The sequence below is a fragment of the Lutjanus erythropterus genome, chromosome 11 (genome assembly GCF_056507025.1).
Source record: "Lutjanus erythropterus isolate fLutEry1 chromosome 11, fLutEry1.hap2, whole genome shotgun sequence".
Classification (NCBI taxonomy): Eukaryota; Metazoa; Chordata; class Actinopteri; order Lutjaniformes; family Lutjanidae; genus Lutjanus; species Lutjanus erythropterus.
The window spans coordinates 40,071,935-40,095,311 of record NC_139327.1 but is presented as its reverse complement, the minus strand read 5'-3'; the positions used below and the strand labels follow the sequence as shown (position 1 = coordinate 40,095,311).

The 23,377-nt window shown below is 40.5% G+C and overlaps 6 protein-coding genes across 6 annotated transcripts; 3 read left to right on the top strand and 3 right to left on the bottom strand.

Moving 5' to 3' along the window:
• Positions 1-543: 543 nt before the first annotated feature.
• On the top strand, positions 544-2,329 carry LOC146319553 (uncharacterized). The gene has a single exon (XM_084730560.1). The coding sequence runs from the start codon at positions 1,143-1,145 to the stop codon at positions 1,893-1,895; it is 753 nt and encodes a 250-aa protein (XP_084586686.1). The 5' UTR covers positions 544-1,142; the 3' UTR covers positions 1,896-2,329.
• Positions 2,330-2,860: 531 nt separating this feature from the next.
• On the top strand, positions 2,861-3,681 carry LOC146319552 (histone H3-like). The gene has a single exon (XM_084730478.1). It carries the CDS (start codon positions 3,218-3,220, stop codon positions 3,626-3,628), a length of 411 nt encoding a protein of 136 aa, XP_084586604.1. The 5' UTR covers positions 2,861-3,217; the 3' UTR covers positions 3,629-3,681.
• Positions 3,682-4,266: 585 nt separating this feature from the next.
• LOC146319551 (histone H2A-like) lies at positions 4,267-4,789 on the bottom strand. The gene has a single exon (XM_084730117.1). The coding sequence runs from the start codon at positions 4,656-4,658 to the stop codon at positions 4,269-4,271; it is 390 nt and encodes a 129-aa protein (XP_084586243.1). The 5' UTR covers positions 4,659-4,789; the 3' UTR covers positions 4,267-4,268.
• On the top strand, positions 4,732-7,500 carry LOC146319550 (ribonuclease inhibitor-like). Its single transcript, XM_084730120.1, has 3 exons — positions 4,732-4,853; positions 6,008-6,160; positions 7,073-7,500. The coding sequence occupies exons 1-3, from the start codon at positions 4,771-4,773 to the stop codon at positions 7,101-7,103; spliced, it is 267 nt and encodes an 88-aa protein (XP_084586246.1). The 5' UTR covers positions 4,732-4,770; the 3' UTR covers positions 7,104-7,500.
• A 7,286-nt stretch (positions 7,501-14,786) lies between these two features.
• LOC146319549 (histone H4) lies at positions 14,787-15,445 on the bottom strand. Its single transcript, XM_084730119.1, has one exon. It carries the CDS (start codon positions 15,208-15,210, stop codon positions 14,899-14,901), a length of 312 nt encoding a protein of 103 aa, XP_084586245.1. The 5' UTR covers positions 15,211-15,445; the 3' UTR covers positions 14,787-14,898.
• A 1,333-nt stretch (positions 15,446-16,778) lies between these two features.
• Positions 16,779-17,203, bottom strand: LOC146319548 (histone H2A-like). The gene has a single exon (XM_084730118.1). It carries the CDS (start codon positions 17,201-17,203, stop codon positions 16,814-16,816), a length of 390 nt encoding a protein of 129 aa, XP_084586244.1. The 3' UTR covers positions 16,779-16,813.
• Between the last annotated feature and the right edge of the window lie 6,174 nt (positions 17,204-23,377).

The following is a 23,377-nucleotide window of genomic DNA, read 5'->3' as shown; positions in this document are numbered from 1 at the left end:
ATTTGTGGACAGTTGTCGTGTTTGTTTCAATTTAAATTATCAATGTTTTGAAAGTCAAATGCAACATCATGGTAGTATGGGAATAACCCCACCTCCACATGTTTTACTTGTTTAAATTTGCTTGATTCCTGGATGTCAGCGGGATGATGATTATGTTATATTGAGCCACTATAGCCTAATATTGCTATTTGATATAACTTTGGACTACAGCAAATACATAAAAAGGTCTGTCTGGAGGCGTTTATTACTTTTTGACTCTGGGAAAGTGGGAAAAACAGTAAAACCCCCCAAAACAGTCTATCTCTAAATCAATTCATACACTTTTGGGCAACTCTATGTGATCTCCTTTTGATAACTGCTGTAATTAGGGCCTGAGCACCGGCCTCGGAGGAGGAATCTGTTGAAAATGAAGGAATTATTATTATTCCTAGAAATAAATCAACATTTAGAAGAGGTCTGTACATTGTACATCAGTTTACACAAGTTTAAGTTTGTGTTTTATTACACTGGGAATGATTTAATAATTCCAGGTGCTTTGGGGCCTCGAGGGTTAATTTATGAAGGCGTGTTTGTACCTGTCGGATCGACCTGTGGCAGGTAACTGTCCCGGTTCTCCTCTATCGTCTTCCGTGTGTTTAGCTGCACACAAAACTTCTCTGATATAAACCACATGAGACGCAGCACTGCAGAGATTTCAGTGTTACCGTGTCCTCACGCGTCTCAGCTGACTGGAGCACCGCCGTCACCGGTGACACAGACCAGTTTGATCCAGTTTTAAAGACAAAATGTGGGGAAAAGTGTGTGTGAGCTGCACGGAGTGAGTGTGTGTCAGAGAGGTGTGGAGGCTGCAGGAGGCCAATAAATGTGTCCTAGTGTCCAAACATGAGCTCAGTGTGAAGGAAGGAACCTTTTCTGTCTCGTCCAACAACTCTGCTCAGCTCAGATGGACATTTTCTGTCAATTTTAGCCCCAAACTGTGGAGCAGAAAACACACCTGAGCTCACCTGACAGCACACCTGCCAATGTGTGTTCACTCTCCACGGTTCTCATGTGCTTCATAAGAGCCGCCTCGTGCTCTGACAGAGACACCTCAGACAGACGCAGCAGAGCTCAGAGACAGCAGGAAAAAAACAAAAAACAAGATGGCAGAAGATGCTCCAGCAGCAGCCCCGGGGACGGCGGCAAGTAAACCCTCAAAGAAGACGCCCCCCCAGGCCAAGAAGAAGGAACCGTCCCTCCGGGTGGTGGCCATCGCCGTCCTGGCCACTTGCAATGAGCGCAAGGGGGTGTCGATGGTGAAGCTCAAGAAGAATATGGCGGCCAAAGGGGTGGATGTGGAGAAGAAGAACAAACTGATCAACATGACCGTTAGAAGACTGGTCAACAAAGGAACTGTGATCCAGACTAAAGGAACAGGGGCCTCTGGATCCTTCAAACTCGCCAAGGCCGACACCAAACCTGGTAAGAAAGGGCCCGAGAAGACCGGGACCACAGGATCCACAGCCATGCGTGCCCGAGTCAAGAATGCCAGAGTCAAGAGGACAAAAGGGCAGATGGCTGGAGTCAAGAGAGGCGGAGCCAAGAGAGCTGGAACCAAGAGTGGCGAAGCCAAAAGTACTGCAGCCAAGAGAGCTGGACCTAAGCGTGCCAAAGCCAAGAGTACCGGACCTAAGAGTGGCGGAGCCAAGAGTACCGGACCTAAGAGTGGCGGAGCCAAGAGTACCAGACCTAAGAGTGGCGGAGCCAAGAGTACCGGACCCAAGAGACCAAAACCAAAACCAGCAGCCAGAAAAGCAGCAGCACCGAAGAGGAAGCCTGATAAGAAGGCAGGAGTGAAGAGGAATCCTCCAAAGAAAGGTACAGGTGCATCAAGGAAACCTGCAGCCAAGAAGTGAAGTGGCTGTTCTGAACCCAGAACCCAAAGAACCAAAGGCTCTTTTAAGAGCCACCACAGCTTCTACTAAAGAGGGTTTCCTGGTTTTTAATATACCAGTAAAACCAAAAAAGTATAGTCATACATAATACAAAGTAGACATACATCTGTACAAGTGAAAGGTATATACAGCTTTTTGTTTTGTTTATTAGTATTTTTGTTTGTCACTTGCTCTTTTCTTTTAACTCTCTTATCATATCTTATTAGTTTTAATTAAGGAACATTGATACAGCAAATGTGTAGCTTGATATTAGGCTATTCTTTATTCTACATATTAATCCTGACCTCTGATTTGACCTTTGCAGACCTGATCAAAAAATATTGGGTCATACCAACGAAAGGGCAGTAAAGTCCATTTATCTGATCACTTTAGCTTTAACAAAGCAGTATAATGACAAGTATGATAAAATCCTTAGTCTGACAGTGATATAAAACGATAAAAATGCACATTTTACTGTTATTCTTTACATTATTACTATTATCGTTATTCATTTACAACGTTTATTATTATATTACTGTATGTTAGTGGCGTTCCAAGTAATTTTGGAAATCAAATTATTTTTATGGTTTTGGAATGTTTCTCATCATTTGAAGCTACTTATATTTATATTCTAATAGATAAGATTGGATTTTTAAATGTAAAAGGCAATACGCAACAACGGAAAAAATCTTAAATACCATCAAACCTTTTCCGACAAAATATGACACTGACTGATTAATCAACATGTATTTTCACATCAGAGTGGTTATAGTGGTGAGTCTGAGAGTTACGACTCTACGCTCTTATATTTTTCTATACTGTTGTTATATATAGTACTATAATGCACATAGTTGACGTATTTCTTAATTTTCTTCTGTTAAAATACAGTAACTGAAGTTATGGAGGTTTGCCATGGTTACAGCTTTTTGCAGTTACTGTAATTTCGACTCTCGACTCCTCTCCTGAATAAAATACATTTTTGAGAAGATATTTGTCCACATGACAACGAATGTCTTCAATGTCACTAATTTTGGACAAAATTAAGCTACTGCCATTATCCTTTGTAGAGCAGAATAATCCAGCTATTTAATATACAATTATTCAGCATATATTTGTTTTGGTTCTACTTTAGTATACTTCTTACATTCACACTATATAACACACCTCACACACTGAACCCCCCCACTCCTCTTCTCTCCGTGGACCAATCAGCGCAGCCGTGTCTCCGGCGGTTCCTTTATAGAGCAGCTCTTGTGTGTCTCACACAGTAATTCAGTGTTTGTTGCCTGAGAAAGAGGAGAACTATGGCCAGAACGAAGCAGACAGCCCGTAAATCCACCGGAGGAAAAGCTCCCCGGAAGCAGCTGGCCACCAAAGCTGCTCGTAAGAGCGCCCCGGCCACGGGCGGAGTGAAGAAGCCTCACCGTTACAGGCCCGGTACCGTGGCTCTGAGAGAGATCCGTCGTTACCAGAAGTCCACCGAGCTGCTCATCCGGAAGCTGCCCTTCCAGCGCCTGGTCAGGGAGATCGCTCAGGACTTCAAGACCGACCTGCGCTTCCAGAGCTCTGCCGTCATGGCTCTGCAGGAGTCCAGCGAGGCTTACCTGGTCGGTCTGTTCGAGGACACCAACCTGTGCGCCATCCACGCCAAGAGGGTCACCATCATGCCCAAAGACATCCAGCTGGCCCGCCGCATCCGCGGAGAGAGAGCTTAAGATATTCACTCTGTTCACCAACAACAAACTAACGGCTCTTTTAAGAGCCTCTAACTCTCTGACAGAGCTCAATGTCCTGTAACAAGTTAAAGTTGTTCAAAACTTCTGTTTTAGAGATTAGATTAAAATTCGTAGTGGCTTTCTTACTGATTGATCAGTTACAAAACAATTATTTACAGAGCAGGTTGTCCTTCACTACATCAAAAGTAGTGCTGGAAAGATTTAATTGCACAGTAAGAGCCGTCTTAATTTGGTATAAAGAACCAAGGGATTCTTACTAAGGCCAACAACTGGCAAATGTCTAATGTTAAATTACTCTAGCTACTTCCTTACCAATTTTAATTTCATTTAGTAGTAGTCAGAATTATTAGTGGTACAGTAATAAAACCACAATAAATATATTTTTAGGCCTTGCTGGATTGAATGAACATTAGTGCTACATGTGTGGCCTTCCTAGGACCACCTGAACCCAGACCACAGGAGACCAATCGAAAGTTAAGTGAAGAAACATGTTTTTAAATTGAGGGAAAACGCATCTGAATTTTTTCCACCCCAGAGTAGAATTGTATGAACGTTGCTCTTTATAAAGATGTGTGTGGCTCTTAAAAGAGCCGTTGTGTGGTACAAAGTGTGTTGTTGTTTACTTCTTGGCAGCGGGTTTCTCGCTCTTCTTGGGCAGTAGAACAGCCTGGATGTTGGGCAACACGCCGCCCTGAGCGATGGTGACTCCGCCCAGCAGCTTGTTGAGCTCCTCGTCGTTGCGGACAGCCAGCTGCAGGTGACGGGGGATGATCCTGGTCTTCTTGTTGTCGCGGGCAGCGTTTCCGGCCAACTCCAGGATCTCAGCGGTCAGGTACTCCAGCACCGCCGCCAGGTAAACGGGAGCTCCGGCACCGACACGCTCGGCATAGTTACCTTTTCTCAGCAGCCTGTGAACACGACCGACCGGGAACTGAAGCCCGGCCCGGGAGGATCGGGTCCTCGCTTTCGCTCTGGTTTTACCAGCACCTTTACCGCCGCGTGCAGACATGTTTTCTATTATTTTTTGAGTTTGTCAAAACAAAACAAGATGTTAAAGCGTTTGAAACCCGGTCTTATATAGGGATCTGGCTGCTTGTTCATTGGCTGGATTGAACGTTACTATGATCGCCCAATCAGAGAAGAGCTCCTCTCAGGTTTCTGTATTGACTACGACACTTCCGCTGTGGTGGCTTTTCAGAATCAGGTGTGACGCCTCAAAGTGTAATTCGTTGTCACGTTTTTCATCCATTTCAAATGATGTGTAACCTACAATATGTTTAGACTCCTTTTAGATGATGGTTACACAAAGAAAAACGTCAGTCACACACACACACACACACACACACACAGCTGAGTCTGTATTGACACAGTCTCAGAAGTCGTGGTGTCAGAAAATATCTAAAATATTGAGTATCAGGATATCGTGTTTTGTGATTCTGTATCAAACACTGTATCATGATATTCTGATCCGTGCAAAGATTCGTCACAGTGGATCATTTTGTGTTTGAACTCCTGAACACTAAACAACAGAGTTATTAACTCACATTTTAATTTGTTTAGTGGTTTGTTCTTATGACAGTTTTCCTAAAATCAGATTAAAAAAACAACATATCTCCTTCCTTACAGGATGACAATGTGAGGTTATGTATTGAACGGTAACCTGTGTATCATGATGTTTAATGAGAAACAATTTCACAATAAAAAACAGAACTTGACTTTGGGACAATGGTTGTAAAGTGTGGGACAGTTGAAAGTAGAATTCAGGACAGTTGAAAGTAGAATTCAGGACAGTTGTGGGACACTGAGGACAAAAGTGAATGTTGAGTCCTGCCATTGACTGTGTCAGTGTCATATTATACTACGTCAGGGTTTCAGCTGCACTTCACTTCCTTACTGAGTATATGATCCTTCAGTTATCAATCCCAGTGTTCCACCATGACCTCCATTAGTTCTGTCCATCTGTCTATAAATAATTCCCTCTGTCATCTCAGCATATATGTCATTTTTTACAGTGTAGAAATACTTGTTAGAATTGATAAGAACTCAGCAGAGGTGGTGGGAGCTTCTTTTCAAACCATCTGATTGTATTTGTTGTCTTTGCTTCTGTTATTTGTAATCTAACAATGGACATTTCCAAATGTGTGTAAGTGTGTATTCACGGTTTCTCCACCTCCCCTCCAACATCTACGTATGTTACAGTGTTGAACCTGCGTCCTGTTGGCTTCAGGTGTTTGGACTTTACATTTTCTAAACCTCTACTTTCTAAACCTTCTTCACATCTGAACACATTATTAATCACTGAATGATTTCAAGCAGGAACATTGTCTTCTAAACTTACATCATTTATTCTTTATTCAGATTGAAGCGCTGCAGTTTGTCAGAGATCAGCTGTTCTTCTCTGGCCTCAGCTCTGAAGTCCAACCCCTCACATCTGACAGAACTGGACCTGAGTCTTAACAACCTGAAGGATTCAGGAGTGAAGCTGCTGCGTGATCTCGTGGAGACTGTGAGGTCAGTAGAGGGGCGGAGTCAGTCCATGCTGGTTTCAGCAGTATTGAAGTAAACACAGTTTGAATCAAAGTAAAAATCCAGTATTTCCTGTTTTCCTCAGTGAAGCTGTGAGAGGAGAACGGTGACAGGCTTCAGGATCTCAAAGTGTTTGTTTCAACACTAAACAATTGATCAGTTCATCTTTGTCACAGATCTCAGATCAGTCTGACTGAAGCCTGCAAATCACTGGCTCTTATTTCAAAGACCACCTGGTTACATTTAGTAACCATGTGGTCTTTGTACAGACCAGAACCTGCTGAAGTCCAGGAACCACAGCTGATGGTTTGTCTTCAGTCTTTGTATGAACATGTAGGACCTTTAACATCATAAATATATATATCTGTCCATGTGTCTTTAGTTTTGTTGTTCAGACATGAAAAAGTGGTTTGGAGCCTCTTTATTCTGCAGTGATGATGCCTTCAGGGTCGGACTACAACTAATGATTACTTTCATAGTTGATTAATTGGTCGATTATTTTCTCGATCGATTGATTAGTAGTTGTTTCGTCTATAAAATGTCTGAAAATGGTGAAAAATGTTGATCAGTGTTTCTCAAAGCGCAGGATGACGTCCTCAAATAATGGATCAATAATGGATGAATGGGTGCAGCTGTAGTTCAGGGACTCTCAGCAGGTTATTTCCACTGTGTACTTGAGTGAAATCTGCAGAGTCAACAGACCTGATGGTCTGTGAGCTTCCAGCTCAGCGTTTTCACTCCAACACGTTAACATGAGAGCTGGAAGGAAGCAGCTCCGCTCCACTTGTGCTCTGAACACGACTGAAGTCCTGCTGCTCTTCATACTGGAGGTGATGAAGAAGAGTCTCTGTAAACACTGATTCATGACTCCTGCTGTCTGTCTGCTTCTCTCATCAGCTGGGAGTCATGGCGGTCTCTGTCAGAGTGATGATGATGATGAAGGAGTTTGTGTTGAGAGGATCAGCTGTGTCCTGATGATCCACAGAGGTTGAAGCAGCAGCAGTTTGTGTGTGGAGACTCTGACTGGGCCGAGTTACTGGGAGGTGAAGAGGAGAGGAGAGCTTCATCCAGCACTGACTGACAGACCAATCACAACCAGCGGAGACGACTGTCAGTGCTGCAGTCTGACCTGCTCTGAGATCCTCCTCCACATGTTGGGCTCCTGGGTCATCATTTAGTTCAACTGGACTTAAAATGTTAAACTGGGTTTGAAATTAAACTGAGCAAACAAGTTAAAAAATGAAACCCTGATTTAATAAAACTCAGTTTAGTTTTAATGTCGGTCTAAGTGGAGGATGTTTTTAGAGACACTCGATGATGATGATGATGATGATGATGATGATGATGATGATGATCAGCAGGTTTAATTTTGTATTTCTTCTCATATTTTCCATTTATTGCTGTTTTTATATGAATATATTTCTGTATCTGTTGTAGAATAAGGCCCATATTTCCTGACATACTTCCTGTTGGATATAAATTGTTATTGTCATATTATCTCTTTAAATATTGTTGAAGAATATTTAGATTTTTATATAATCATTTTCTGTGCTTCTATATGTTTGTATTGTTGAATGGGAGCAGCTGTAATGTGATCAGTTTCTCCCCCGAGGATCAATAAAGTATTTGTGATTGTGATTGTGAGCTACTTTGTTTTGTTTTTGTTTTCAAGCTTTTTACCCTCAGAAATCAGTGTTGAAGCAGTTGTTCATGTTGTTGAGCTCCTGCAGGAGCTGCTTTCTGCCACCAGATGGCACCGTTTCCTCTGAACAGCTGATGTCAACTCTTTCTGTCTTCATTAAATGTCCTCACAGTTTAGTTCAGCTGGATTTAAAATGTTAAACTGGGTTTGAAATTAAACTGAGCAAACAAGTGAAGTAATTAAACTCAAGTTCAATAATGAAGACTGTCTTTCAGAGGGTAGAGAAGGGTTCACACTTCTTAATGTTAGTTCACACTTCTTAATGTTAGGTCTAATTCCTCAGCAAGACATCAGCCCTGGATAAATGATGACATTTGCAGCTGCAAAATGGAATGTAGGAAAGCAGAGCGCAGATGGAAAACATCCAGTCTCCATGTACATTTCAACACTATGAAGGAGTTACAGTTACATTTCAACAAAATGGATAAGAAAGCAAGAATGGTGATTTTTTTCTGATTTTATTTCCATTCATGAACACGACCTCAGAGTTTTATTGGAAATAGTTGACCAGTTGGTGAATCCGCTCCCAGCTGAAAGCAATGCTGACTGTGAAATGTTTTTATCTTATTTTATTAATAAAGTAGAGAAAATTAGAGCTCGTGTTACAACAAATATAAGTGACTCTGATAATCTTTGCCTGCAGCGTGATAATTTTAAGCAGTTTTATTCGATCAGTCTGTCTGAAGTTTTAGAAACTGTATCACATATGAGAGTGTCTTCCAGCCCTCTCGATGTGGTACCAACAAAGTTTTTACTTCAACTAATGGATTTTATTTGGGCCCCGTTTGCTTTCTGTTTTTAATAGTTCCTCATCTACTGGTCGTGTCCCTGATTATTTTAAACCTGCTTCTAATAAAAGGTGGGCTGGACCCCTCCCTCCCAGAACAAGGAAACATGATCAATCTGTTTTAGCTTCTTTATACTGGCTCCCAGCATGTTTTAGAATAGATTATAAGATTTTACTGGTCTTAATGGTCTCGTTCCCTCATATATCACTGACCTGTTAGTACTCCAGAACATACCTCGAGATCCTCGGGCAGAGGTCTTTTGTCTGTTCCACAGGCCCGGCTGAAAACTAAAGGGGACGGGGCCTTTTCAGTCAGGGCCTTGAGGCTCTGGAACAATCTGCCCGAGGAAATCAGGTCAGAAGAGTCAGTGATCTCTTTTAAATCTCTTCTTAAAACAGACTTTTATCAGAGAGCATTTCCTGATTTTATCTCAGTTTGAACTGCTTTTATTTCTTAAAATGTTTTTACTTTCCTAGTTTGTGCTGTAATATTTTATTTGATCTGTTTTACTTGTTATCTGACTTTTGAACATGTCTGTTTTATTATTATTATTATTATTATTATTATTATTATTATTATTATTATTATTATTATTATTATTATTATCATTATTATTATTATTATTGCACATGTCCAGAACTGCAATAACCCAGAATTCCATGCAGGTTCACTTTGTACATTTTTTTAAAAATATGAAATCACTCATTAATCCTGATTTAAACTTCATTTAGAAACATGACATAGATATATGGGTCAATAAACTTTAAGCTTGTATATGCAAAACTTATTTGTGTTATTGTGATGTATACTCAATAAGCACTATATATACCTTTCACACCCAGCAGTAGAGCTCTATAAATGACAATAGTGATCTTTGTGATTTGTATAAATTGTTGTTGTTACACTGCTCTTTCATTCAGCTTTTATATAAAAGAAAATCAGAAGTTTACATTGCAACGTGATTCAAGATAATCATATTAAGTTTAAGATCAGTAAAGTGTAAGAATTCATCAAGACAACCAAAACCTGCATGATCACACTGGTGAAGAAAAACAGGAAGTGTTTCTGTCTTACATGGTGAAAATCAGATGACCACTGAAGGAGGTGTGGTGATTATCATTGTCAAACACCTTTGTTTTAACCCACAGACGCAAAAACACAGAATCTCCAGCTTCTAGAAGCAGCGTCACGCCATTAGAAGAAGAACCAAGATGGGATCCCTGGTGCTCAAACGCAATGAAAGTGTGTTGTGAGTTCTTGACCAACACGGCACCTGAAGCATGGTGTCCAAGTACAGCAAGGTGCCACTCGAAGTGGTACGCTCCCCTCACTGGTGCAGTGAAAACACCTGTTGGACATTTGTTTTTGTCATTTTACTTTTACTTTTTTTGTTTTTGTCATGGACTTTTGTTTTTGTCACTCTGGCAGTTTAGACAGGTGAACCGTGTCATCTGTGTGTTTTTATAGAGCAGGTGTGACAGTGAGGGAGGCGTTCGTCACAGACAGGTGTTTGTCGTGTGAGAACATCAGAATGAGGCTGTTCAAACTTGAGAAAGGTGACGTACTGCAATAGATTTTAGTTTTGAGCCCAATCCAAATCCTTAAGTTATTTTACCGACTGCTAATCTTTTGTTGAAATAATTTGTCTTCCTCTTTTGATAAACTTGAATCCTTGTGTTTATCACTAATTGTTCCAATTACCATTGAGTCACACTTTTTTTTTATGAAGTTTTATGTTTTTATGAAGTTTTTTTTAACTAGATCCAGGAACGAGTCCACACCACTCTCTACTGAACTCTCTATTAAACCACCTTCCACAAATCTAAATTACCTGTGTCTCATTAGTCACCTGCAACTCTTTGTCTCAATCACCTGTGCATACCTGGATGTCTAACTCTGTCCCATATGTCTCAGTCCTCATCACCCCTCCACACCCCATTCCTGTTTTTCTGCAGGCAGCGTGCAGCCCAGTGATCATCACCATAATCCCTCAACAACACGGTCTTAGGTTCATCTGTTCCAGGTTCTCTCCATGGGAAGTTCAGTCGTCTTCCCTGTGTCCACTACGGTCTCAAGTCAGGAACCTCAAGGGACAAAGCACCAAAGCTCATCGAGATGTGCTCCAGTCTGAGTCTCACCCCTCAGGTTCCTAGCTCTGCAGCTCGACGACGAACTGACCACCAAAATCCCTGTCCTCAACCCCTTTGTCCCTGTCCTTGACCCCTTCATTCCTGTCCTCGACCCCTTCAACCCTTCAAACTCCTCATCCATTTCCTCGAACCCTTCATCCCTCAACATTTAAGATGAATTCTAAATTTCCTACAACACTTGTCCCCGTCTTCAGCATGCTGTTGTTTTACACTAGTATGTGTACCACTACTGTATATATTGTTGTACATCACTTACATAGAAGTGTATATGTTTATGTATTTTTATACCTCTTAGTTTTATTTTTCTATTGTTGTATAGTTTAATGCACAATGCATATTGTCTAATATTTTATTTTCAGAATATGTCTCCGAATATTATATCTTAATTTTTATAGTCTATATTTCTATATGCTTATACTTGTATAAATATATATATTTATATTCTAGTCTTTCTGAAATGGGTGCAACTGCAAAACTAACAATTTCCCTCCCAGGATCAATAAAGTATTTCTGATTCTGATTCTGAAATTCAGTATTCTCAACCTGTCAGTCTGTATTTTCAGATTTTCCTTCTATATTCTCAGACTTTTATTTTCTATTTTATGACCTCTATTCCACATTTTATGACTTTCATTCCATATTCTGTTACTGTAATTCAATATTCATTGCATATATTCTGAGTTTTATATTCTTTATTGACATCCCATATTATAACCTTGCAAATGATAAAAGAGAATAAACTAGTTTCATTTTGCTAATGTGGGCAAAACAGCAAAATTTGCATTGTTGTGAGCCTAAAATTTGTTATTTTTTTCACCGTATCAATTACCTTTGTATTTGATTCCTGGTGAACTCTGTGTGAAGTAGGGAGGGTTTCTGATTGTAATCTCATTTCCTCGTACCTCTGGCACTGAGACAGACCAGTTCCCATCAGGACATGAAATAAGAAGCAGCTGACAGACAAATATTCACTAAGAATTTGGCTGGAGGCCAAAAAAATCTCTATGACAGATTCGGGCCTCTGTCGTAAAATAAATCAAGAAATAAATCAATTCATCAACTTGAGAACAGTCATTAGGGCCTGTGTCAAAGAAAAACAAACAACCACAACAAAAAAATCATATTTTATTAATTTGAGCAATTTAAGAACAATCCTTAAAGCCTAAAACAGACACAGAGCCGTTTAATCACAAAAAGCTAACAGTTTCCAACTGCTGGTCTCTGCTGGTAACAGACGAATGAATGTTGTCTTTTTTTGGAAACTTTTTTCTGTCTTAAGGTTGTATTAAAATGCTTATTTTAATAATCAAAAATAAAAGTTAAGTAAATATATGTTCCCATAACACCACGCCTGCTCTGTTGTAAAAAAAAGAATTAAAAAAGACAATTATGAAAATATCTTATCTTTTATCTCATCTTCCTAATGTGAGTCAGTTTCTCAACTGAAGAACAGTCGTTCAGAAATGTTTGTCTTCATGAAGTCCTGGACCAAAGGTCTTCAAACTATGAGACACGTCAGGCCGGTTTGTGGAGTCAGAAACAAGGTGTGAGATGTAAAATACTTTTGTCACTGTTTGTCGCCGCTTCCCATCAGGATACAGAATAAACATCAGCCGCCGGCCAGATGCTGGTAAAACAATGGAAATCGATCCTGTGGCTGTTAAAATTTATATATTCCCTGTCCATTTGTCCAGTGTACAAAAAAATTAATATGGACAAATATTCCATAGGACAGTCAGACCTCTGTTGTAAAAAACAAACAAACAAAAAACAAAAACAACCCTGATGTGAAAACTGTTGCCAGTGTCTTTTGTGTTTTGGGGGATCGAGGAAACCTTGGTTGACTGGTATTTTCACACCTGCTGATTCTGCTCTTCACACGATCAATCACACGATCAATCACACGATCAATCACACAGATTCCTGTCAGTGTTTGACGTTATCACAGGTGAGTTTTCCTCTTCTGCTGGAGTTTAGTTCAACTGAATGGTGGCTACAAATAATAATAAGAAGGCTTATTTGACTTATTAAAATCTAGTTTACATCTATGTTGAAAAAATAGTTTTGCAATCTTTAAAAAAAAAAGGCTAACTAAATTATAACTTTAACAAATGATTTAAGTGTAATTTTTGGGGTTCATTGTATTCTGAATCAAGTTTTTGTTTGTAAAGGGCAGAAAAACAATCATAATAATTAAAAAGTTAAGGATTCATTGGTTTTAATATACATTAAAAACACTATAATAACATCTTAACTTAAAATGTTTCATTCAGGGGTGGAAGTAACTAATTACAAATACTCAGGCGACTGTAATGAAGTAGTTTTGGGGGGTATTTGTACTTTTATGAGTGGATTTTCAAGTCTGTACTTTGACATTTACTTAAGGATTCATTACACCATCTAATCTCCTGCCCAACTGCCAAAGAACGAGAACATATAACATAGAATTTTTACAAAATTTTTCAAGTATTAATTGTAGTTAATTCTCATTATATTTCTCATTATATTTCTTTGAATACTTTCTTTAAAAAACAGTGTCTGAGATCCATTCATTCATTCATTCATTCATTCATTTTCTGTAACCACTTATTCCCAAAGGCTCGCGGGGGGCTGGAGTCTATCCCAGCTCACATTCACACCTACGGGCAATTTAGAGTCACCAATTAACCAAGCATGCATGTCTGTGGGAGGAAGCCAGAGAACCCGGAGAGAACCCACGCAGACACAAGGAGAACATGCAAACTCCACACAGAAAGGCCCTGATCCAGCCAGCAGGGGATCGAACTCAGGACCTTCTTGCTGTGAGGTGGCAGTGCTGACCACTGCACCACCGTGCCGACACTTGGAATTCAAATGTTCTTTCTGAAGGACATAAATTTGACAATAATGAACTAAAAAAAATAAAAATTTATTAGTTTTAATATAAATAGCATCAAATATAAACTATATATAAATGCATACATACACATTTTGTATCACTCATGCTTGGAAATTGGGACAACACTGTATTTTGAAGGAGTTTCTTCTTTTACTCTTCAGTCATCCAGGAAAATATATTTTAAAAGCTCAAACTCTTGGCTGTTAAATGTTGGCGGGCAGATGAAGCTTGGCGAAGCATTATGAAGCTTTATGAAGCTTTCTTCCTGTTTGTGCTGAACAAGATTCAAAGCTTTGTGGCTTCAAACTGACAAACCAGAGTGACATCTGGTGGTTTAAAGACGTTATAGCAGCCCTTCAACACTGATATGAAGTGTTTGGTGAATATATTCTTCTTGCTAGTTTAAACCAGAGTGTTGCAGCATGGAAGTATTATTGCATTAAATGTGTTTAACATAAATTGTCCAAAATGAGGCAGACAAACTTAAAATGGCCGGTCAGATATTCACATGATCCACATGTAGGAGGCCAGTATGTTTGTAATCTGAATAAGTAAATAATAATCATCTGTTGTGATGTATTTATGTATCAGTAGAAACAAGTCTGCTGTTTGACATTAAACATCCTATAATGTTAATATCATGTACAATATTACTTTTCATCATCATGTATAATATTATTTTTCTATTGTGTTTATATACAATTTCTAAAACTATGAACTATACTACATGTCAGTATCAAAGGCGATTATGTTCATTAACTTTTCTGCAAACTTAACCAGTCATCTGTTTTCCCTGCCAGTTCAACAATCACAGCCGTCCTCTGTGCAAACATCATGCATGGACGCCTCAATTAACTGACTCGATGTTTTATTATTCCCTATATTTTCCATTTTAAATTTTGTTTTTATAATTTTATCATGTATACTGAAAAGAACACATTTGTCATTTAACACTTCTCTATGCACTTTTATTTTTAGTTATTTTGTGCTGTTTTCAGTTACTTAAAAACTTAAAATATGCAGTTATTAAAGTATAAAATATCCAAGTCACTGATAGAAGCAGTAGTGTTCATCACTTTTACATGACATTTTTCTACCACTCAACTTTAACAAGCATCAACAGAACAGAACAGGACTCTCCAGATCAAAGTGTGCGGCTCTTAAAAGAGCCTTTGTGTTTCAGTGTCAGCGGGTCTGGATCGGGTTTAACCTCCGAAGCCGTACAGAGTGCGGCCCTGCCTCTTCAGGGCGTAGACCACGTCCATGGCGGTGACGGTCTTTCTCTTGGCGTGCTCGGTGTAGGTGACGGCATCACGGATCACGTTCTCCAGGAACACCTTGAGAACCCCGCGGGTCTCCTCATAGATCAGACCGGAGATACGCTTCACACCACCGCGACGAGCCAAACGGCGGATGGCGGGTTTGGTGATTCCCTGGATGTTGTCACGGAGAACTTTACGGTGACGCTTAGCGCCTCCTTTCCCGAGACCTTTACCTCCTTTGCCCCTGCCAGACATTATCACTTTCTTGAACTTCCTGTTCGAAGTACCGAATGCGGCCAGTCCTTCAGTATTTGAATCATTTATACGGACGTGAAAGAAGACACACAAAGACAATTTTCACTGGGCGGGGCAAAACTCATCAGTCCCTCCTACATTATTTTCTCTTGTTGATCTAAGTCAGTGGTGCTCAGCCTTTTTTCCTTGGCGCCGCCCACTTATGGTGAGGTGAGGTGAGGTGATGATGAACTAATGGTGAACTAATGGTGAACTTGGTAACCTGGTTTTTCCACCTCATGCCCCAGACCGGAACCAAGCTGTAAGTTGCTGGAAAAATGAAGATGAAAAAATGAAAATGAGTCTTGAAAATGTTTAAAAGGTGCTTCATTTTGACTTTGGAAAAGACGTTGGAACCCTGAAATCATGATTTAAGTTGACATGTGCAAATCTAATTTTTAGGACCTCAGACCAGACAAAGTCTTCAGGACCAATGATCTAAGACAACAGGAAACATTTTCTTCCATTTAACAGACACGTCTGTATGTAACAGTAATTACTTTAATAGATCCTAAAATGACTGAGATGTTTCATCAGACATCAAGGAAACGAGAAGTTTCCTTCACGTTTCTGGACCAGAATAACTGTTTTGTATGTCTGTTTCACATTAATGAGAATTAACCTGCATGTTTGCAGAATTGTGTGTTTATGAGTCATAACTAGAGCTGTCAATTGATTAAAATATTTAATCGCCATTAATCACAACTGCCTGCAGTTAATTGTGATTAATCACAAATTAATTGCACATTTTTTATTTTTTCAAAATGTACCTTAACCCTCGAGGCACCCCTAAAACAACACTTTTTTTCCCTTAGGTCCCAAAAGGGGCCCTCTCATAAAAGTGTCATAAAAATGTCATATATAAATATTTTTTTATTTTCACTGCATCAAATCTTTTCAACAACTTCAGACTTTATCATAAAGTTTATTATTATTTATATTTATTTATAAAATATTTATGTTTTTATGGCCTTTTTGTCATAAGAACCCCCTGATTCACATGAGCATCAGAATTGGACCACAGAGCAGTGGAAGAAGGTGGCCTGGTCTGATGCACCAGGATGCATTATGGGAGGAAGGCGAGCTGGTGGGGGCAGTGTGATGGTTTGGACAATGTTCTGCTGGGAAACCTTGGGTCCTGTTATCCATGTGGATGTTACTTTGACACGTACCACCTACCTAAGCACCGTTGCACCCTTTCATAGAAACTATTCCCTGATGGCTGTGGCCTCTTTCAGCAGGATAATGTTTGTGACAAAAAGTAAAAATGGTTGAGGAATGGTTTGAGGAGCAGCGAGTTTGTGGCGTTGACTTGGCCCAAAAATTCTCCAGGTCTCAATCCAATTGAGCATCTGTGTGATGTGTTGGACAAACAAATCTGATCCATGGAGGCCCAACTCACAATAGGAGCAGACCAATCTGAAGTGAAAAGGTTCACTTAGAAACGTGTTTTTAAGTTCAGTGAAAACGCATCTGAATTTTTTCAACCCGAGAGTAGAGTTGTATGAACGTTGCTCTTTATAAAGATGTGTGTGGCTCTTAAAAGAGCCGTTGTTGTTGTTGTTTACTTCTTGGCAGCGGGTTTCTCGCTCTTCTTGGGCAGTAGAACAGCCTGGATGTTGGGCAACACGCCGCCCTGAGCGATGGTGACTCCGCCCAGCAGCTTGTTGAGCTCCTCGTCGTTGCGGACAGCCAGCTGCAGGTGACGGGGGATGATCCTGGTCTTCTTGTTGTCGCGGGCAGCGTTTCCGGCCAACTCCAGGATCTCAGCGGTCAGGTACTCCAGCACCGCCGCCAGGTAAACGGGAGCTCCGGCACCGACACGCTCGGCATAGTTACCTTTTCTCAGCAGTCTGTGAACACGACCGACCGGGAACTGAAGCCCGGCCCGGGAGGATCGGGTCCTCGCTTTCGCTCTGGTTTTACCAGCACCTTTACCGCCGCGTGCAGACATGTTTTCTATTGTTTTTCGAGTTTGTCAATAAAAAGATAGAACAGCGTTTGAAACCCGGTCTTATATAGGGATCTGGCTGCTTGTTCATTGGCTGGATTGAACGTTACTATGATCGCCCAATCAGAGAAGAGCTCCTCTCAGGTTCCTGTATTGACTACGACACTTCCGCTGTGGTGGCTTTTCAGAATCAGGTGTGACGCCTCAAAGTGTAATTCGTTGTCACGTTTTTCATCCATTTCAAATGATGTGACACCTACAATATGTTTAGACTCCTTTTAGATGATGGTTACACAAAGAAAAACGTCAGACACACACACACACACACACACACACACACACATCCCAACTGTAGACTTAGAATTTAATCAAATATTTACTAAAAGTTTGGGAAACACTGTTCTAGAAGACATTATATTAGTAAACACAGTGACCATGAAGGATAGTCGATGCCAAACAATCATTCATCTGTTTTTCGGACTACATTAAATACTAGTCGACTATATTCTTGAACAAAATTTTGGCACCCTGATTAAAAGCTGTCATCTGTGTCTGCCTAATGTCATTAAAGCTGCAGTTATGTAGCTGTTAAGAAACATTTTCTAAATATAAAGAAACAAATCTGCATTTAAAACAATCAGAAATGTGTAGACGTGGGCATCACCAGAGGCCCCACCAATACAATATTTCCCCAGTACCTAAGTCATGATACGATATGATTGTGATTTTAGTGATTTTGTGATATTGTGTATTGCAATATTTCACAATTCATTACATTTTTTTCAACTGCAAATTGTGTCCCAAAAGGAAAACTTTCTCAATATTTGTTCTTTTAATAAGTTTTCAATCTGTTCATTTCACTTCAGTCATTTTTGTTGCAGCAAAATGGGACTGTCAAGCACAACAGACTGACCAACACTGATATAAAAACCTGTTATATTTATTGCACTCACATGACAGACTGACCTGTATAACTGAATCGACAACTGTACTATTACAGCTATTTTGAACAATGCCGTTTTTATAAAAAAGTTATGCAACAACCAGGATTTTGAAAGTAAATTACTCATAAATAATAATAAATAAGATGTGCTGCTGTTGGACTGCACCATCTAGTGGACTTATCATTCTACTGCAAAAAAATGTTTGTATTGTAATATTAATTAATTAATTATTATTTCAATTGATACTACTATCGACACAAAACTACTCTGTCTCTGACTGGTATACTCTATAATATATATTATTATATTTCTACCCTAACCAACAAAGGCCACATGCAGCCCTGACAAAACATAGCAAGTTTATTTAAATGTAGAACGATGCCGTGTTGAACAGCCTGTTGTGCACACAGGTGCACTGCATCGCACCACCTATTTCATAGAGCGGCATTTAAATACACGTTGCTGTTGATTGGTGAAAACGAGGCACATCCATCAAAAGAGAGAAAACACGTCTCATTTTGAAGAAACACGCCATTCAATCCAGAAATCATAGTACAACACCACACACCGTTTTCAGATTTAACGTTCCCTTGATGAACCTAGACGACAAGTATTAGCCAATCAGAGGCAGAGAGGGGCAGGCAATGACTTTGCCCTCCTGGAAAAACATGTCATCTTTGGCCCTGAAAGAAATCTCCAAAAAAGTGGTGCTTACATACACATCACTGCTGATTGGGTAAAAACTGTGGCACATCCACCAAACAGACAAAACATATCTTAAAGCCCGCTGCACACTGTTGCACACCGTTCTGCACTCTTTTAAGGAAACAGGAAAAATGGTAGCAAAAACAAAAGTTATAAGTATACTTATATTTTTGAGTATACATGATAATTTTCTAACACGTTCACTGACTGAATAATCTACTGAATGTATTATTAGTCTTCGGGAATGAAACAAGCACCCATCCAGGAGCAGTAATTTCTAACTGAAAAGTCACACGACACAGGATGACATGAGGCTTAAAACCCATTTTATTATGACAAATGTACAAGATCAGATTCATAAGAAATAACAGTAAAGTTAACAAAAAAATGTAAGGAGCAGACAAAACACCAACAACCAGTCTACTAGCATCTATACACAGTGGACAGGGTGTCTTTCGTCCCAGATTCATCATGAGGTAAATAGGAAACTCTGTTAACACTTCAGTCATTGGCACCAACTTTTTCCTCCTCTGTTAATCCCATCGCAGCCTTTATTTCTCTCTGTTCCTATGCAGGTCTCGCTACAGGTTATTTCATAACCTTGACATACATATCAATACATTCTCCTTTATCTCTGTGGAGAATTTAAAACAGGGTAACGTACAGCACATAGACATCCACATTCCTTTACTCTGACTCGACCCACCAGAACACACACTTCTATTACATTTGTAGAATTGGGTTTGCTATATTCTGTCCAACTAATCTACAAGCTAAATATTGTGTATAGAAGCCAAAGTTGTGTGCACTGCAAGCAGCACATATAGGTTTTGTCTTGGAAGTCATGTTTTGGCCATGGCCAGTATCAAAACGTATGATAAATAGAGTGGTTTATCCTCTGTGAAGACCATGCTGAGACTAATTTACAAAATATTTTACAAACAGGCCTCGTTTCTTCTCTTCAATCAGATTCAGATGTCCAAGATATTTTTTTTTCTTTAAGATAATCCTCTCTCTCCCCAAGCATCTGTTAACATGCCTTTAGTAGGTCAGCGCATGCTTACCTAAGCAGTTTCACTGCTGATGATGACATTTCCTGCGACATCTAGTCCTTCAACATTAATGCAACAGGTCAGGAGATCCTTAAAACATGCCAAAGTTTTCTGGTTTTCATACAAAAAAAAAAAAATCCTGTTGTGCCAATATTACTTCCCTACAAAAGAAAACTATTAGAAACTCATGCAATCCCAAAGAATTGCCCAATATATTTTTCCATGATTAAAAAAATGCCTCTAAATATATTACAGCAAAAACTACAGATATACACACAGACTGGTTCCAGCAGAGGTCAGTGAAGTCATTGGTTTGTTGTTGTTGTTGTTGTTTTCTGTCCACCCCCCCATTCAAAAACTGCATCCTGACTATCGCTTCAAAACAAATTATTCTGCTAAGTTTGCTTATTTTCCACAATCTTGATCTGGTTTTAGGTCTTAAAAGTTGCCTGTTTACAGCAACTCGACCCAAATGTCCACTCAAGATGATGAAAAAAGAGGATGTGAGTGAAAACATGGCAGGAAGATTCAATGGAGTGGAATAAGAAACAAATGAAAAAGAAAAGAGGGGCGTTTTGGGGCTTAGTGTTATTTTTAGTTAATAAAAGCCACGAGTCTGCAAGTTTTTGAGCCTTCTATGAAGGACAATGTACAAAGAAAATAAGACACTTTACATTTCGCTCAAAGAGACAACAACAAACAAAAGTTTAGATATACAAAAAATACATTATTAAAAAAAATCATAAAAGGTAACAAAATGAATGAGACAAAACTACACTAGATCTCATGATTAGGAGGGACAAGAGTTTTACTTCTGATTTTGTTTCTCCAAAACAAACTGGGAGTTCACCACTGATACTAATGGCAGCGCACAGAGTTAAAATATTTGTTTGTATACAATATACAAAAGCTACTCTAGCATTCAACACAAAAGTTCAAAGCGGATGGCTGACAAACAAAAGCTGGTCAACTAGTTATTTGTCTACAAGGTTGTTCGACAAGAATAAATAGTCTCATCTAAAGCTTCCTCAAGAAAGACAGAATTGTTTGACATTTTGGGAAATGCATTTGCTGTCTGGAGCAGCATCAGATGCAAAGATTGATACCACTCACGTCTCAGCACAGATAATATAAGACTGTAGCAAGCAATTGTTAGCATAGCTTAGCAGGCAGACTGGGGAAAGGAGGAAACCACTAGCCTGGCTCCACCCACATGCAACTAAAGTTACCAAACCAAGTTTACTTGGGTTGATCCCCTCACTGTGCGGACTTGAATTTTCATGTTGTGATTAATGTGACAAAAAAAAACCTTGTCAATATTTTCTCAAGTACTACGATTAATCCTAAAATTAAAATTGAACCCCCTCAGCCCACTGAGATTTATTTTGCATGCTTCGCCCTCTAAGAGCTGTCACTATTGGGTTTATACCGTGCGCATGCGCAGTTACGGAGATTTTCCTTTCGCGCCACTGTATGCTGCAGTTGCTATCCAAAGGTCCCATCCAAAGTATATAACACCTGTGTGACCTGAGCTCTACACAGCAGTATTCTTAAAGAGTGAAGACTGAAGACACACGAGGGGTCCGCCTCGGCCGTCATGTCACACCCACTACATCACGAGTTATGATCCATGCTGGCTGCAGGATGTGTCTTGGTCCTCAGTCTTGCTCTGACTCTCCGGTCCACCTGTCCCTATTGTGCAGTGCTGCCCATGTCAGAGAATCAGGTGAGCAGACGCCTTCGCGGCGCTCCAGGATGACGATGACGACAACGACAGCTGGGCTAGAAGCGTCAGCTTCGACACGGACAGTGCTTCTAGTCATGTCGACCCCCCAGGCGTGGGAGGGCGATGCAGGACAAGAGTCCTCTGACTCGGCTCCCCTCCTGGTTCTCTCCTCTTCCCATCAGAAGACCTGGAGTACAGTGAGAAGGAGGCGATTCCCACTCCTCCTCCTCCTCCTCCTCCTCCTCCTCCTCCTCCTCCTCCACCTGTTGGCAACCTACGACCATGCGGAGCTCTCCTCAAGGACCTGCAGGACATCATCAACAGAGCCGCGGCTCGGAAAAATGTTCCCATGCCGCCCGAGCCACCTGTACCTGCACCCAGTGCCACGAGGCGTGACACCTGCGGCCCAGAGGAAGAGAGGCGGCCCCCTCCCGTGTGGCCGCGCTCCCCGTTTCAGCCGTTCCCCTCCGAAGCATCAGCTGAACCCGGGAAGCTGAAAGCTCCAGTGGCCAGATTTGATCCTTTCACCAGGGTTGTCCAGCTGTTCCCCGCTGGACTCGCATCTATCCTCCATCCTGCTGCCCAAGTCAACTTGTTGCGGCAGACGTAAGCCAACGCCACCGTCTCCCCCGGATCAGATGGTGACCTCCCCCGGTGCTTTCCCTTCAGAGTTGGCGGATGAGAGAAGAAACGCGTTTGGCTCAACATGTCAGTCCTTGCAGAGCACGTGAAGGAAGGGTTCGTGGACGAACCCGGCAGCCCCGGTGGGCTCTGTGGGTCACCCACATCCAGCAGGCTACAGAGGAAGCAGAGCCTGCGGTTTACTTGTTGATTCTCTGTTGACGTTTTGGCCTCCTGACGTAGCTGCAGAGTGAGCGCTCCTCGTTTTTTCCCCCAAGGTAAAATCACTTCACTACAGACGTGTTGTAGTTTTGCTATGAAGGCAGCTGAGGTAACGTTATCCTCCTTTAGATTAGAAGTGGAGAATATACAGCTCACATTTATATCTGGTACAGTCTTTGGCTTTTGCTTGATATCTGGTGTCTGCAAAAAAATCTGCAGCACATTAGGGGTAGGGGGACGATGGTATCGCCAATCACCGACAGATGGACTGACGACGATCGCTTGGAAGATTTTAGCAAATGACCCAACTCTATCGCTAGCACGCATTAGCTCAGGGGGCTTCTGTTTGGGTGAATAATCAGCTTTGAGCGGACTTGTTTCCTGTATTACACAGGGGTGTCACAATTCTCCAAAGTTATGATCCAATTTCAAGGTAACAATTAGATTTTAACATTTTGCTATGCCATTGTTACACCATCAAGTCCTGATTTGTAAAGATCAGCAGATTATCGATCGATGCTGTGTTATTTACATTTTCAAATTGGTCTCAAGTGTGATATAACAGCCAGTAAACTGCAAAGTGTCATCTCTAATGTTTTTTCTTCTGACACAAGCCGGATGCTGCAAGTAGGCAGGTTGGAGAGAAAAAGAAATACTACAAGATCCTGCCTTTTAGATTTGATTACTGAAATTGAAAGCTCATTTTGATCGATAATTGATTTAATATTGTGATTGTGTCACCCCTAATATTGCATGAATATTGCTGTTCACCTCAAAAGGTGTTCGGTTCAATAAAGCATCACTTGATAATTAAATGACAAAAATGGAACAAACAGTCAAATATTCGTGTTTAACAGTCAAATCTGATTCAACTGAATCAGAACAGTCCTACAAATTACTGGAGATG

Bases quoted from the DNA above. Each gene is read 5' to 3' on its own strand.
- LOC146319553 (XM_084730560.1), top strand. From the start codon at position 1,143: ATGGCAGAAGATGCTCCAGCAGCAGCCCCGGGGACGGCGGCAAGTAAA.
- LOC146319552 (XM_084730478.1), top strand. From the start codon at position 3,218: ATGGCCAGAACGAAGCAGACAGCCCGTAAATCCACCGGAGGAAAAGCT.
- LOC146319551 (XM_084730117.1), bottom strand. From the start codon at position 4,658: ATGTCTGCACGCGGCGGTAAAGGTGCTGGTAAAACCAGAGCGAAAGCG.
- LOC146319550 (XM_084730120.1), top strand. From the start codon at position 4,771: ATGATCGCCCAATCAGAGAAGAGCTCCTCTCAGGTTTCTGTATTGACT. The intron at 4,854-6,007 runs GTGTGACGCCTC...TTCTTTATTCAG, and splicing joins TGGTGGCTTTTCAGAATCAG to ATTGAAGCGCTGCAGTTTGT. The intron at 6,161-7,072 runs GTCAGTAGAGGG...TTCTCTCATCAG, and splicing joins GATCTCGTGGAGACTGTGAG to CTGGGAGTCATGGCGGTCTC.
- LOC146319549 (XM_084730119.1), bottom strand. From the start codon at position 15,210: ATGTCTGGCAGGGGCAAAGGAGGTAAAGGTCTCGGGAAAGGAGGCGCT.
- LOC146319548 (XM_084730118.1), bottom strand. From the start codon at position 17,203: ATGTCTGCACGCGGCGGTAAAGGTGCTGGTAAAACCAGAGCGAAAGCG.